Source organism: Tamandua tetradactyla, chromosome 7, assembly GCF_023851605.1.
Source record: "Tamandua tetradactyla isolate mTamTet1 chromosome 7, mTamTet1.pri, whole genome shotgun sequence".
Taxonomy (NCBI): Eukaryota; Metazoa; Chordata; class Mammalia; order Pilosa; family Myrmecophagidae; genus Tamandua; species Tamandua tetradactyla.
In genome coordinates this window covers 71,034,104-71,049,252 of record NC_135333.1, presented here as the reverse complement: position 1 = coordinate 71,049,252, position 15,149 = coordinate 71,034,104, and the positions used below count along the sequence as shown (strand labels likewise).

Here is a 15,149-nt window from a genome sequence, read left to right as displayed (position 1 = left end):
GTTTATCCTGGGGAATGATCCATGTGCACTCGAGAGGAATGTCTATTTTCTTGTCATTGGATGAAGTGCTCTATAAATACCTTGTTTTTAATATATATATTATATATATATATATATATAAATGTCTTATTTGTTTGGAGTATCATTTAAATTTTACAGTTCCTTGTTGACCTTCTGACTAGACATTCTATACATTTATTGAAAGGGGTATATTAAACTCTCCTACTATTAATGTAGAACTGTCCATTTCTCCCTTCAAATCTGTCAGTATTTGCTTCATACATTTTGGGGCCCTGTTGTTAGGTACATATATTATTATATCTTCTTGTTGAATTGACCCCTTTTTCAATATATGACTGTTTTTGTCCTTCATAACAATTTTTGACTTAAAGTCTATTTTATCTGATATTAATATAACTACCCCAGCTCTCTTTTGATTTCTACTTGCATCCTCTCACTTTCAAAATACTTATGTCTTAAAATTTAAGGTAAGTCTTTGTAAATAACATATAATTGGCTTATGTTTTTAAATTCATTCTGCCAATCTCAGTCTTTTGACTGGAGAGTCAATCCATTTACATTTAGTAGCTATTGAAATGTAGAATTTTCTTTTGCCATTTTGCTATTTACTCTTTGTCAGTCTTATGCCTTTTTTGTCCTTCAATAGTTCTGTTTGTGCTTACTTTCATATTTATTTGATTTTTTGTATTGTACCATATTGAGTCTCATTTCTTTCTGGATATATTTTTCATATATTTTCCTTATGGTTCCCACGTGGTTAAAATTTAACATCCTAAATATATAACCATCATATCTGATTTGCTACCAATTGACTTCAATAGCACCCATACACTGTTCCTATGTCCCCCCCCCCCCACCTTTTTCTATACTTGTTACAAATTGTATATTGTATGTTCCAAACCATAGAATTATACATTTGCATTTTAGCATCTGTATGAAGTAAGAAGTGGAGTTATATAAAAAAATATATAATACAATAGTGCTGACATTTATATTTACCCAAATGGTTACCTTTACTGAAGGCCTTCATTTCTTTATGTCTCTTGGAACCACTGTCTGAAGAATTCCCTTTAGCATTATTTGTAGGACAGGTCTAGTGGTTATAAATTTCTCAGCTTTTGTTTATCTAGAAATGTCTTAATCTCTTACTCATTTTTGAATGAAAATCTTGTTGGTTATAAAATTCTTGCTTGGCAATTTTTTCTTTCAACATTTTAACTATTTCAACCAACTACCTTCTTGCCTCCACGGTTTCTGACGAGAAATCAGCACTTAATCTAATTGGTGCTCCCTTATAACGTGTTGCTTTTCTCTTGAAGCTTTCAGAATTCTCGTCCTATCCATTTGACAGTTTGATCAGTATGAGACAGGGTATATACTTTTGATGTTCTCTGGGCTTTCTGGATGTACATATTCATGTCTTTTGCTAAGTTTGGGTAGTTTATTGTCATTATTTCTTAGCATATTCCTTCTGCCTCTTTCGCTCTTCTCCTTCTGGGACTCTCATAATGCTTACACTGATAAGTTTGATGGTGTCCCAGAGGTCTCTTAAGCTATTTTTGTTCTTTATAATTCTTTTTTTTTCCTGCTCCTCAGCCTAACTCATTTCAAGTGTATTTTCTTTGTGTTTGACAATCCTTTCTTTTGCCAACTACAATCTGCTATTGCATCCCTTCTGGGAGTTTTTCATTTAATTTATTGTGTGGACTTCAATTCTAGTTTTGTTTGCTTCTTTTTTAAATTTCTGTCTTTATTGAGATTCTCATATCATTCATTGCTTTCCTTAGTTCTTTTTCTGTATTTTCCTTCATGTCCTAGAGTACATTGGGGATCATTTCGTTAAAAAGTCTTTATCCGGTATGTCCACAGTCTGGTCTTCTTAACTGATATTTTTTGGATTTTTATCCTCATCCTTTGAATGGGCCATCATTTTCTCTTTCTTTGTTTTTCTTGTAATTGTTTGTTACATACTGTTCGTTTTAATATCTTAAAATGTTGACTCTGGTATTTATTCCCTGAGATGTCTGTTTCTCGAGCTTGTAACCAGCTGGTGATATGGCAGATAATTTCCTGAGTATCAGGCCTCCTACAAGGAAGGTCTGCCTAAGGTGAATGTGAAGTTCAGGGTCCTCCCTGTCTTTTCTGGGCCTGTGTCTTATCCTGAGTGTGTGCTTACCGATGGTCTTAGCTGTTGCCCTGTTTACAGAAATTTCCACATCCCTTCTACTTCCCAGGAACAGACCTTCTCCCTCTCCTGGGTGTTTCACTGCTGCAGTTAAAGTAGGCAAGCCTTGGCCCCAGACCAAAACAGTTTAACTGTTTCTTAAACTGCTTTCTTTGTCTCAAGCTGATTTTTGTCAGCAGGAAAATTCTGGGAGTGGGGACATTCTGGAGAGGATTTTCCCCTAGACCAGGGACCCAGAAAGGAAGTGCCAGCCAGTTCCCAAACTGCTCTGGGAAGACTGCAGGGGGGACCAAGAAGGGTTCCAGGAGCCTCATCCACATCTCCCCAAAGCTATGCGTTCTTGTCTCAGCCTCTGCCTAGTAAATGCAGCACTTCAGCTGCCCCCTGCAGCTCTGAAAGAGTGTATTGTGTTAAAGTCTCCTGCAGCATTTGTTTCAAGAGCAAGTTGGAAGCATGACTACCCTCAGAGTTGGGACCCCATTGATCTGACGTAGTTAATCAAAAGCAGTGATCAACACTTGACCTGCAGCCCCCCACCCCTGATATTGGGAAAAGGGAACTTTATATTCCTTTCTGTCACAACAGATTATACCAGGTAACAGACCCCACTGCTGTCTGCAGTAGGTTCTGGTGACAGTAACTGCAGCATGAAGAGAACAATTTACTGGTATTTACTGTAATTTACCAGCCTTTCTCCCACTCCTCCCTGGATGCTCTACAGTATTCTACTGGGCTGTGGATTCAGACAGCTTCTGTCTAATAGTTGTTATGGTGGAGAGACTAATTCCTGAACTTCCTATTCTGCCACCTTCCCATAACTCCCCCTACAACAACTTTTAATTTAGTGTTTGTGTGATGGAGTCAGGGAAGTCTTTACTGCTTGAACATACGGAATTCAATGACAGGGATCTTGCCATCAGCTGAAAAACCATTATGGATGATATATGATATATGCCTTCTAGAAATAATCAAAGTTTTTATTGAAAAGCAATTCTGATATCTCTCTCTCTCACTGAGAGTTCTAAACTTTCACCAATTGCCTTCTAAAGTTTAAATTAATATTATAATAATTATATTATTATAATATAATATAATTATTATACAATTATAATACATAATAATAAAATACATATTATAACGTATTATAGTTTTTTAAAACTTAGCAAGAGGAAGGGAGCTTCCTCTAATCTTTGGACAGAGACTTTCCTGAAATAAGGAGGCATAGTACCACACAATTTTTAAAAATCCCAACTGGTTCATTTCCATATTCAAGCTCAGTGCTCTTAACACCCTTACAGATATTCAATCTATTAACATTTGTTCATTCTCCCAGATCTAATTTACATGTAACATCCTCAGTGAAAATGACCTTAAATTTAGCAAGTCAGAGTATAATCTCCCTGAAGATAAGAAATAAGCTGTCTTGTTTACTTGAGTGTTCCCATAATAGCGATTTGGACATGGTGGGTATTTAGTAACATTTGCAGTCCAAATCAATGATTTTCTCTTTGTGATAATCTAACGAGAATTTTATTTGTGACACCATTTGTGTTTTGTTACCCAATCCCATTCCTCTTTTCCCCCTACTGCCAGTACACTAATTCGATTTCTCCTTACCCTAACCTAGACAAATGAAAATTTCTTTTTTTTTTTTTTACAAATGAAAATTTCTTGATCTCTTCATGTCCAGTGTCTGCCTCCTCTCAATCATCCTATATACTAAATAACAGATTAATCTTTCTGACATAAAGTTAAAAAATAAAATTAATAGCTCCCAGAATTAGGTACAAATCTGAGTCTGACCCACAAGGTCTTTCATAACACGCTCCTACTTGGTCTCCCAACTTAAGTTCCATATGCTTCAGCTAAGCCAGTTTTCCCAACAACTATCCTACACTTTTGCAAATCGGTGTTCTCTGCTCACACTATTCCCTCCTCCTATCAATAGTTAGCTACCAAAATTTTCCCTGCCCTTTTAGATTTACCTCAAATGCCAATCCCTATAAAGACTTTTCTTATGCCACAAGTGAATATGAGGTCCCTTTTGAAAGTCAATAGCATTTCATACCTTTTTTATGTTATATAACTAGATCTGGCATTGCAGTATATAGATCTTATCTTAGCTTTCTTTCTTGATCATAAACTTTTTAGGTTAGGGACTATATCTTACTTGCATTCCAATCTCTGCAATAGTAGAAGAAGGAGATATGCCCATCATATACGATTTTATGTTTACAGACAAAAATTGGCATTACAATTTGTTAATATATAAATTTGGCCATAATTACATGTATTCTAGTTACATCTAAAACATGGGTCTAATGTTGTTTTATTCTTTATAAAGAAAGAGTATTAAATACATCTGGCACTATATATGTGATCATATGACCCAATTTTATGAATCCTGTGCATTTTTCACATGCTATTTCTGCTACTCTTATAGAACTATAAGATCTTGGATCGAGAGGTCAAGGGACATAGTTTTTTCTCCATTTACACAAAGAATCTAATCTTACCTGATAGATGGCAGTGAGGAAAGAAGGTTATTTACCTGAGTAGATGAGAAGCCACCATATGCATTTCGTTGCTTGGCCAACCAAGCCACTATGCCAGTGGCCTTGGCTCTATCTGCTTGAGTCAGGCTACCCTTTGTAATCTGGGCCAACAATACATATGCTGTCAGTTCCACATCTACAGACTCCGGCTCAGACCAAGGGCTGGCATTTGATGACCGAGTAGGTTTCTGGCTCCAGTGAATGGATTCTCCTGTGGTGAAAGAAGCATAACCAGGAAGATCTTGAAAGTAATTAACATTCCCATATTCATTTTGTAGATACTACACCTTAGAGCAGAGAAAGTATTGACTAAGAATAACTATGGGTTAGAAAAAAGTATTCCTCAGAATTAGCTGATTTATTAGCTATCAGATATATATGTATTTGCAGGGATATATGTGTATGTATGTATATATATATATATATATACACATACGCATACATATATATATTTCTTCAAAGTATAACTGGGAGTGGTTTTCTCACAATGCTTCATCAGTAAATGCTCCAGACTCCAACAATAGCATGAAAACTTCCCTTATTTACTTATAAATCCTGATGCTAACACAGACAAGTAAGTAGCAACTCCTTACAAAAATCTCATGTGTCTGGGGGCTTTTTTATAGTTTATGGAATTTTATGAAAGTTTCAGCATTTTTTACTTAACCAAAAGTTTAAAATTTTAAGAACAATAAAAATGGCAGAATAGGTGTAATAACTCAGAGAAACCATAGAAAAATGCTAATGAAATATTACAGGGCAATTAAATAGGATATGAGTCTAAAACAGAACTCTGTGGCGGCCAAGATGACAGATAACTTGAAGAAAAGGAAGAATACATGGAACTGAGAAGAGTGGAAGCTAGAATTTTAATTAAATAGAGGTACCAAGAATAAGTAACCAACAGGAAGTAATCTAAACTGGAATATCATAACAGAAAACAAGTGAGCCTGAAATGCAAGACAATGGAGAAGAGATAATCACATGAAACCAATATACAGTCAAAAGGGTTTACTTGATCTACTATTTCAAATATCCATTCCATTACTAGAGTTCTTTATACACAAGGCAAAAAAAAAAAAAAACTACCAAGAGACCATATGAGAGGAGGACTCAGCAGTGGTATGCATATAGATGAGAGCTGAGATTAAATTTCTTCTAGGAATATAATTTCAAATGCACAGATAAATAAATGCATTGATAGTTTATTTATACTATTTGCTATAACTTCAAAAATATTACTTTAAGTACATACAAAAAATGTTTACAGGGCCTTGAGAAACCTCTAACTTTAACTCTGACTGTATCTTTTTTTTATTAATTTTTAAATTTTTAAAAAATATAACACAAACATTCTTAACATCTGATCATTCCATTCTACATATATATCAGTAATTTAAAATATCATCACATAGTTGCATATTCATCATCATGATCATTTCTTAGAACATTTGCATCAATTCAGAAAAAGAAATAAAAAGACAACAGAAAAAAGTTCATGCATACTATACCCCTTACCCCTCCCTCTCACTGATCACTCGCATTTCAATCTAAATTTGTTTTAACATTTGTTTCCCCTATTATTTATTTTTATTCCATATGTTTTACTCCTCTGTTGATAAGGGAGATAAAAGGAGCATCAGACACAAGGTTTTCACAATCACACAGTCACATTGTGAAGGCTATATCATTATACAATCATCATCAAGAAACATGGCTACTGAAACACAGCTCTACATTTTCAGGCAGTTCCCTCCAGCCTCTCCATTACATCTTGACTAACAAGGTGATATCTACTTAATGAGTAAGAATAACCTCCAGGATAACCTCTCCATTCTGTTTGGAATCTCTCAGCCATTGACACTTCATTTTGTTTCATTTCACTCTTCCCCCTTTCGGTTGAGAAGGTTTTCTCAATCCCTTGGTGCTGAGTCCCAGCTCATTCTAGGATTTCTGTTCCACATTGCCAGGAAGGTTTACACACCTGGGAGTCATAGCCTATGTAGAGAGGGGAAGGGTAGTGTTCTAGTTTGCTAGCTGCTGGAATGCAATATACCAGAAACAGAATGGCTTTTAACAAGGGGAATTTAATAAGTTGCTAGTTTACAGTTCTAAGGCCAAGAGAATGTCCCAATTAAAACAAGGCTATAGAAATATCCAATCTAAGGTATCCAGGGACAGAAACCTTGGTTCAAGAAGGCCGATGAAGTTCAGGGTCTCTCTCAAGTGAGAAGGCACATGGCGAACACAGTCAGGGCTTCTCTCTCAGCTGGAAGAGCACATGGCGAATACAGCATTATCTGCTAGCTTTCTCTCCTGGCTTCCAGTTTCATGAAGCTCCCCGGGAGGCATTTTCTTTCTTTATCTCCAAAGGTCACTGGCTGGTGGACTCTCTGCTTCATGGTGGTGCTGTAGCATTCTCTGCTCTCACTGAATCTCTCTCTCCAAAATGTTCCCTCTTTTATAGGACTTCAGAAACTAATCAAGACCCACTCAAATGGGTGGAGACATGTTGTCATCTAATCCAGCTTAACAACCACTCTTGACTAAATCACATCAACCAGGGAGATGATCTCATTACAGTTTCAAATATACAGTATTGAATAGGGATTATTCTACCTTTATGAAATGGGATTTATATCAAAACATGGCTTTTCTTAGGGGGCATACTTCCTTTCAAACCAGCACAGGTAGTGAGTTTGCTTGTCATGTTGGCTGATAGAAAGGCCACATCTGAGCAACAAAAGAGGTTCTCTTGGGGGTGACTCTTAGGCCTAATTTTATATAGGCTTGACCTATCCTTTGTGGGGTTAAGCTTCATATGAACAAACCCCAAGATTGGGGGCTCAGCCTATTGCTTTGGTTGTCCCCACTGCTTGTCTCACTGTATCTTAAGATACAACCTCATTGATCCCACACCTAAGGATTCTTAAAGATACTGGAAAGACGATTCTACAATGCCAATAAAATTCTGACTAATTTCTACCATATGGTTTCTTTTCATGTTAACATACAACATCGTCCACTGAGAACTTACATGGACTTTCCCACAAAGCATAGTCATTTCACGACTTGACAACTTCTACTGAAAATGAACCCTAAAATTGAATATACGTGGGACTGAGGAGACTCAGGAAAACTATAGATCAACTCACAGCATATTTTCACAATTCCAAAGAACTGTCAACCTGACCAACATACCTGAGATGATTGCCTGCTGATTTAATTTGTCAAGAATAATGTTCCTCATGTCCATTTCCCCAGCCAGGGAGAAAGCATAAGCGAGGAGAGCCTGTGTGTACAGGTTAGTGGTAGAGGTGTCAAAATTCTTGAGACACTGAAGACCCCGACTCACCATTTTGTCCTGAAAATTAAAGAGAGTGAACTGATTTTATAAGGCATTCCTTGTAAAATGGGAAGCGATGATGGAAATCATACTCTCCTCCTACTTTGTTAAAGGTTGAATTGTGTCTTGCGAAAAGATATTTTCAAATCCTCAATCCTGGTACCTGTGTATGTGACCTTATTTGGAAATAGGAGTCTTTGCAGATGTAATTAGAACCGACTCTAATCCAGTATGATTAATGTCTTTATAGGAAAAGAAAAATTTGGACACAGACATACAGGGGAGAAGGCCCTATGAAGATGGAGGTGGGGATTAAAGTGATGCATTTAAAAGCTTAAGAAACACTAAGAATTGTCAGAAAACACCTGAAGCTAGAGTAGACACAGGAGGATTTTTTCCTTCAGGTTTCAGAGGGAGGCTGGGCCTACTAACACTGGAACTAAAAGACACTAAATTTCTGTTCCTTTAAGTCACCCAGTTTGTGTTACTTTGCATGGAAGCCCTAGGAAATCAATACATACTTACAATGGTAAATAAGAACAAAGATAGGTAACTTTCTCTAAGAACAGACATGATAGGAAGAATATAGAGAAGAGGAGCTAGGAAAACTCACATCTATGGACTTTCCCATTTCCAACAAGGCAGCTGTGATGTATGCAGTCAAGGAGATATCATCATCAACACCACCCTAGTGGGAAAAAGTAAGGCAGTAAATCAGGGACAGGGAGGGACTCCGTGCAAACTGCAAAAAAGCCATCCCCTCTGAATGGATGAATTATGAAAAGACACTCCTTTCTGGAGGCTGCTTGTGGCTCCAAGCCTCTAGAACAGACAATGACAGAGAACAGGCAGAACTTCAGTAACTGCACAGCCTTAAACAGAAGGTAGCATGAGGTCTTCAGCTCTAAAGTGGTACTTAGGGAACCTAAGTTAAGGAGGATGAAAGGTTTAAAAACAAACAAAAAAGGAAATAGGGAGAGAATCTGAGCCTTCTCAAATGAATCTCCTCTCTGCTCAAAGCCTTCTTTATAGGAAGATATTAACAAGTTCTTAAAGTATGAATCTAAATTACTATCCTCATACTGTAGATGGGAAAATAAATATTTAAAAAGGTTAAATGACTTTTTACACAGCTAGAAAGCAACAGAACTGGGATATGAGCCCAGTGAGTTGAACTCTCAAGCTCATGAAGCAAACCACTAAGCTTAACTACACTAGTTACATAATGGACTCTCCTAAGAAAGGCGGAGGGAAAACTTCTCTTGTAGTCAAAATATTGTCTTTGTACTACTCCCAGGCCTATTTCACACAGTGTATGAGGGAAGAGGCTATGTTAGGGAAGACTAACGGGATCATGTTAAAGGAATACTAATAAATTATAAAGAGAGGGCTTTTGTGTTTTGTTTTTGTTTTTTATGCTCCAGGTTTTTAATCCAGGCTCTGGAAAAGCAATGCCAATAATATTCCCAGAAATTTCATACAAATCTTTCTTTCACTGGGCATGTTCTGACTTGGACGAGTTACCCTCCAGCATCTATGTCTTGCTCTGAGTCTGGGAGGAGAAATGATAATGGAGTGAATGGATGACAGCAGTGCCTCTGGAGTGAGACTACCATGGTTCAAATTGCAGCTTGGCCACTTACTAGCAGTAACCTTGGACAATTTACTTAACCTCTGTGCCTCAGTTCCTTCATTTGCAACAGAGGATTGATAATGGTACATCTGTGCCTATCTCAGTGATTTGTTATAAACATTAAATAATATCAAATGAACATAATGTTCCTAGAACAATGCCTGGCACTCAATTAATATTCATTCTATCATAGGCCAAGTTCCGGAAGACATCAGGCTGTCTATTGGTCACAGCCAGAGGAAACATCTTTTCTTCAAATTTGGGGAGAGAGCAAAACAACTAGAGATCTTCTATTTCAGTGCTTCTCAAACATCAGCAGCACAAGAATCACCTGGAGGGCTTGTTAAACCACAGTTTGCCGCTCACACTCCCAGGTTTCTCATTCATTAGGTCTCGAGTGGGGCCAGCATTTGCAGTTCACACAAGTTCCCGGGTGCTAGTGCTGCTGCTGCCGGTCTGGGGCGCATACTTTCAGAATCGTGTTCGTGCCCATATTCTCATTCTACAGACGCTGAAGCCGAGGCCTAGACTTGTTCAATGTTTTGGCCAAAATCACCCGGAGCCAAGGCTGAGACATGAGGAGTGCGGACTCCCAGGCCAGCCCTTTTTTGATACTGCTCCTTCAGAAGTGTAAGTTCCTCCCAGACACAGTGAGCTGGCTGCAGACCTCTGGGCAGATGCTCACCTTCATAGCCGTGTGAATGAGCTTTCCCACGTTGGCATAGCAGCCACTCGGGAGCTGGTTTCCCATCATCCACTTGAGAGCATCCTGGATGTTATTGTCATCAATGAAGATGAATTGCTGAGCCTGACTAAAGCATTTGGTGACAAAGGCCGTCAGCCTACATAGGTAAAGAGGGAAACATGGTATGGAAGGGGATTTCCTGCCAAGGGGACAATAGTCCCTTAGCCTATTATAGTGTATGGTTCCAGCAGGGGAGGTGAGGAAACATAATGCTAGAGGAAGCCTGGAAAAGGGAAGCAATAACATGCATTAATGGGGACAAGCACTGAGAAGGACACAAGGTCAGAGAGAAAGGGGAGGGAATTGACCTTATGTGAAGCTGAATTAAACAATATCAGAACAGTAGAGGCTGAAGGCAAGAAGGAATGGAGTTAAGGGGGAGAGGTAGAGGAATAGTCCCAAGGCTCAGGAAATATGCTCTGGGGTATGAAGACACAAGAATTCAGCAATATTACCATGTGTTTCCATTTCCATCTTGCTCCCCAAAGGCACTGTAGGAACCATTGCTGTGTTTGTACATCAGCTCTTTCTGGTACCCTGGGAGACCAGATGTGGCTTTAGATCACGACACCAAGTTCCCCCCACCATCACCCCTAAGCCTTTCAGGGACTTGGGAGACCTCAGGGCCTGGAACTTCCTTGTATATTAAGCTGTGATAAACCCTAGAGGAAAAGGAGAGTGTATAAGAAAGAAAGATTGAACCAACTCACCTATCTCCAGAAAACCCACTGCTCGAGACCTGATTTCCGCAGTCAGCAGCCCAGCCTTCTCCAGGTACTGCAAGACATAGATGATGGGAGCGAACGTGACCATGTTCTGCTCCCCACAGCCACTCGGCATCTGTACCAGATTGTCTAGATTCTGTAGGGCTGTGCCCATAATGTCTCCTGGGATCCATAAGGAGAGAGAAAGAAGTAGGTGATAGGGAGAAGAAGTAATCTTTAAGAGTTATTATCATTCATTTAACATATATTAGCTATCATTTAATGAGTGCCCACTGTATGCCCTGGGATACAACAAACCTTTTAGGCTCCACCCTCAAGGAACTCGCAGAGAGTCAATCAATTACAATATATTACAATTACAATTCATTACAAATAATTACAATATAGTACTTCAATACAAGATTGGGTATGTAACAGACTCTGGATACCCAGAGAGGTACCAGTTAGGTCTCCCAGGGTTGGGGAGGTCAGTGCTTTTCAGAAGGTGTGTCACTAGAGCTGATGAGTGAGTCATAACACTTGTAACACTTAGACCCAATCTCCAAGTTCCTCCACCACACACAAATACATCACCCTCCCAAACACCACGTCCCTCCCAAACATACATGATCCTAATGCCATTTTCCAAGTTATATCTACCAATCCTCCTGTACACTTCATAAATCAATAAGTCTGACCTAAGTGACTCATTAATCTGCATTTCACCCATTAAGGTAAATTCAAATCTTTAAATAAATACTGAATATCACTATGTTCCAAAAACTGTACTAGGAACAGACGTGAAAAAGACATGGCCCTTTTCCTCAAGGGGCTCACAGGCAGTGTAGTAGACAGGCAGATACAGTGAACTACTATCCATAAAATGAGTGCCTTCCCAGAGGTATGAAAAAAATATGACAGAAACTGATCAATTTTGACCTGGAAAAGACCTTAGGAGAAAGTAAAAGAGTAAAGAAAGAACCTAACATTTATAGGGCTCCTATTATGTGTCATATATTGTGCTGGGAACTTTATCTGTGCTGCATTTAATCTTCACACCAATCCTAAGAGACAGGTTATAATCACTGCTTTATAGAAGGGAAAAGGATCAGCATTGTTAAGCGATCTTTTCAGGGCCACACGGCTAGTAAATGGCAGAACTAGGATTTTAACCCTGTTTGATGTGACTTTCCAATGTTTTTCTACTCACTTCTGCTTGTTACCCAAAGTAGTAAAATGTCTTGCCTATATAAGTATGGTTTTTGCTTCTTTGAAGTGTACTCAGATAGATAAATTTCTTATTCTTTAAATGGTTGTTGTAAGCATTCTGTCTGCCCTCCATCCAATTATAGACTGAGTCTAAGTATATTCCAGCTTCAATTATCTTCAACTTCTTCCTGCCCAGACTCATTTCTGCATTTAACTTCAGTGTACATCTAATCCCATCACGACTGTTGCCTACACTCGGTATTTCCCCTCTCTCTCTAAAATAAACTCTTCTTCCTTCATCATGTTCATTCTAGGGCACCTTCCTTCAGACAGGTCCACAGGCCTCTCCTTACTCTACACGTCAGCAGCCTCCATCCTGCTTTTCTTTCTGAACAAAAAATCTCTAGCTGCTTACCCAGAACAGTAACAAAAGCCTTGGTTGAATCAGGGACAACATCCACAGGGAGCTCCAGGGAGATGGATTCTGAGGCCACCTTTCCTGTGATAGGCAGAGAAAAGATGAGACAAAAGAAGGTGGAAATACAAGACTTCTTAAAACCAAACCATAGAAAAACTTTCCATAATCCAAAGTATATATAAAAAAATATATTCATGATTATCTTTGGTGAAAATAAATTCCAAAGAGAGTCATAATCATGCTCTACATTTTCTCTTCTTCATCCTGCCTCTAAGCTGATTGACCCTATGAGGGATGAACTGCTAACCTCTCCTAGCCTTCCTTGTCCTTGACATTCCTGTTTTTATCAATGAAAACTTTCCCATTGACTTAGAGAGTTCTCACCACCAACCGCTCACCTCCCACTCCTGTCCACCCACCTTCTGGGCACAGCAATGAACTGTGTGTCTTCTCCACAAGGACTCCCTCAGGCTGGCATGAAGGGAGACACAGATGGGTAAAAAAAAAAAAAAATGAAGATGAATGTCAGGGCACATAGCATCAAAAGAACAGGAAAAGGGAGGGAAATGGGGAGAAGCCTGTGATTTCCTCAGGATTGCAGAGAACAGAGCTTCTCTTTGAAGCTGGACTCCATTTTCAAGCCAGGTATGGGTCTCTTAATAAATTCTTTCTTAGCAAGGGCTAGAGCTAAGGACAAGATTAGGAAACTTGTAAGAGGTAGGCTAGACAATAGAATTCATAATAGGATTTTTTAAAAAGCAGCTAATGATGAAGTTAGGAATTTTAGTAGGGGAAACTACCATTCCTTAAGAGTCTATGATGTGCAGGCACCATGCTAAACACTTCCATGGGCCATAGGTATGGGTCAGGCAAGTAGTTAGGAGGCAGACAGGAGCAAGGAAAGGAGAAAGATGAAGTTAACTGATGGGAGTTGGCATAAGATTTCTGTAAAAAGACTAACTGGCAAGGCTAGACTCCTTGCATACTTGGGTTGATGCTGTCTCTACCTGTAAAGCTGGGCTTGCAGAAAACTCACCTTGACCAGAACTGGCTTGATGAGCGTATCGCTCCGGCCCTTTTCTGGAACAAACCCCTTCTGGTCCCCACAGAGTTCATTACTGTCCAGTATCTCAGTGCTAATAGTAAAGTTTACAAGACCTGAACAGAGAGGAGAAAGGAAGGCCTTAGTCCTATGGTCAAAAGTACAAGTCAAGTCCTTTCCCCCCACTAGACCAGCTCTTAAGAATTAATGGGGCTTCCAGGTCAAGATGGCGGCTTAACAACGTGCGCATTTTAGCTCGTCCTCCAGAACAACTACTAAATAATCAGAAAAAGTACAGAACAGCTCCTGGGGCCACGTCAGTGACTAGACACACAGTGTACCCAGTCTGGAACAGCTGGACCTGCTGCGAGCACCCCCCAGAACCATGAGTTCCCAAAGCGGCGGCAGCCAGTGCCCCTCCCCCACAGACCACTTCCCAGAGGGGAAAGGAAAGGACTTTACCAGCAGCAGGGACTGGGCACAATCAAACACCAATTGTGGAACTAATTAACAAATTCTGACTACTAAAAATAGGCCCCCAGCTTAGGCGAACCTGATCAAAGTGGAGGTTGCTCATTTTTGCTCCGGCACCAAGAGGGCAGGACTGACAGAAAAAGGGGGGAAAAATAGAAGGAAACAGAGGTTTTTGTGGCTGTGTATCTACAAAGTCTTGACTGCCTCTGGATACAGCGGCAGGACTTTTCAGGCTGCAACTGCCCCAGGCATAGGCAGAAGTGAGCTCTTTTGGGGGCTTATCTGGAGCCTGTGCCTTCCCCAGGGGAGGGGTGAAGCCCCACCCAGGTGGAATCCCTCCATCAAGGAATTCAGACACCAGGGCTTGGTAATTTGAAGCCATTAAAACCAGCCTACAACCTCTCCTCTGTCTCCACCATGCCCCCAGCAGGGAGAGTCTGCCAAAGTTAAAGGTACTGCATCATCTTATGCTGGTGGGACCTACAGTCAGACAGGCACCACATACTGGGCAGGATAAGAAAAACAGAGTCCAGAGACTTCACAGGAAAGTCTTTCAACCTGCTGGGTCTCACCCTCAGGGAAAATCAACACGGGTGACTCTTTCCTCCTAATAGGAGGCCAGTTTGGTCTGGGAAAATCCGGCTGGGGTCTATAATATCTAAGTAGACCCTCCTAAGTGTGTTTGGGGGAAAGGCACCATACAAGCAGGGCAAGAAACAAGAAAACCAGAACTGAAAAATTCTCCTCTGTTAAACAAAACTTAAGCTAAAGGTCCAGATAAAGCTGAACGGAATGTCAAAGAACAGATAGACAACAA

General features: G+C 39.6%; 1 protein-coding gene across 4 annotated transcripts in view; it reads right to left on the bottom strand.

Moving 5' to 3' along the window:
* The window catches only part of A2ML1 (alpha-2-macroglobulin like 1), a 79,641-nt gene that overhangs the window by 41,587 nt on the left and 22,905 nt on the right, over window positions 1-15,149 (bottom strand). For all 4 annotated transcript variants that reach the window (XM_077169956.1, XM_077169957.1, XM_077169958.1 and 1 more), the window contains exons 21-29: window positions 13,853-13,974; window positions 13,236-13,287; window positions 12,814-12,897; window positions 11,196-11,372; window positions 10,941-11,022; window positions 10,426-10,582; window positions 8,721-8,795; window positions 7,963-8,125; window positions 4,758-4,972 (exon numbers count right to left, since the gene is read on the bottom strand). In XM_077169956.1, the coding sequence (XP_077026071.1) occupies window positions 4,758-4,972; window positions 7,963-8,125; window positions 8,721-8,795; window positions 10,426-10,582; window positions 10,941-11,022; window positions 11,196-11,372; window positions 12,814-12,897; window positions 13,236-13,287; window positions 13,853-13,974 (1,127 nt within the window). The remainder of the gene's footprint in view (window positions 1-4,757; window positions 4,973-7,962; window positions 8,126-8,720; window positions 8,796-10,425; window positions 10,583-10,940; window positions 11,023-11,195; window positions 11,373-12,813; window positions 12,898-13,235; window positions 13,288-13,852; window positions 13,975-15,149) is intronic.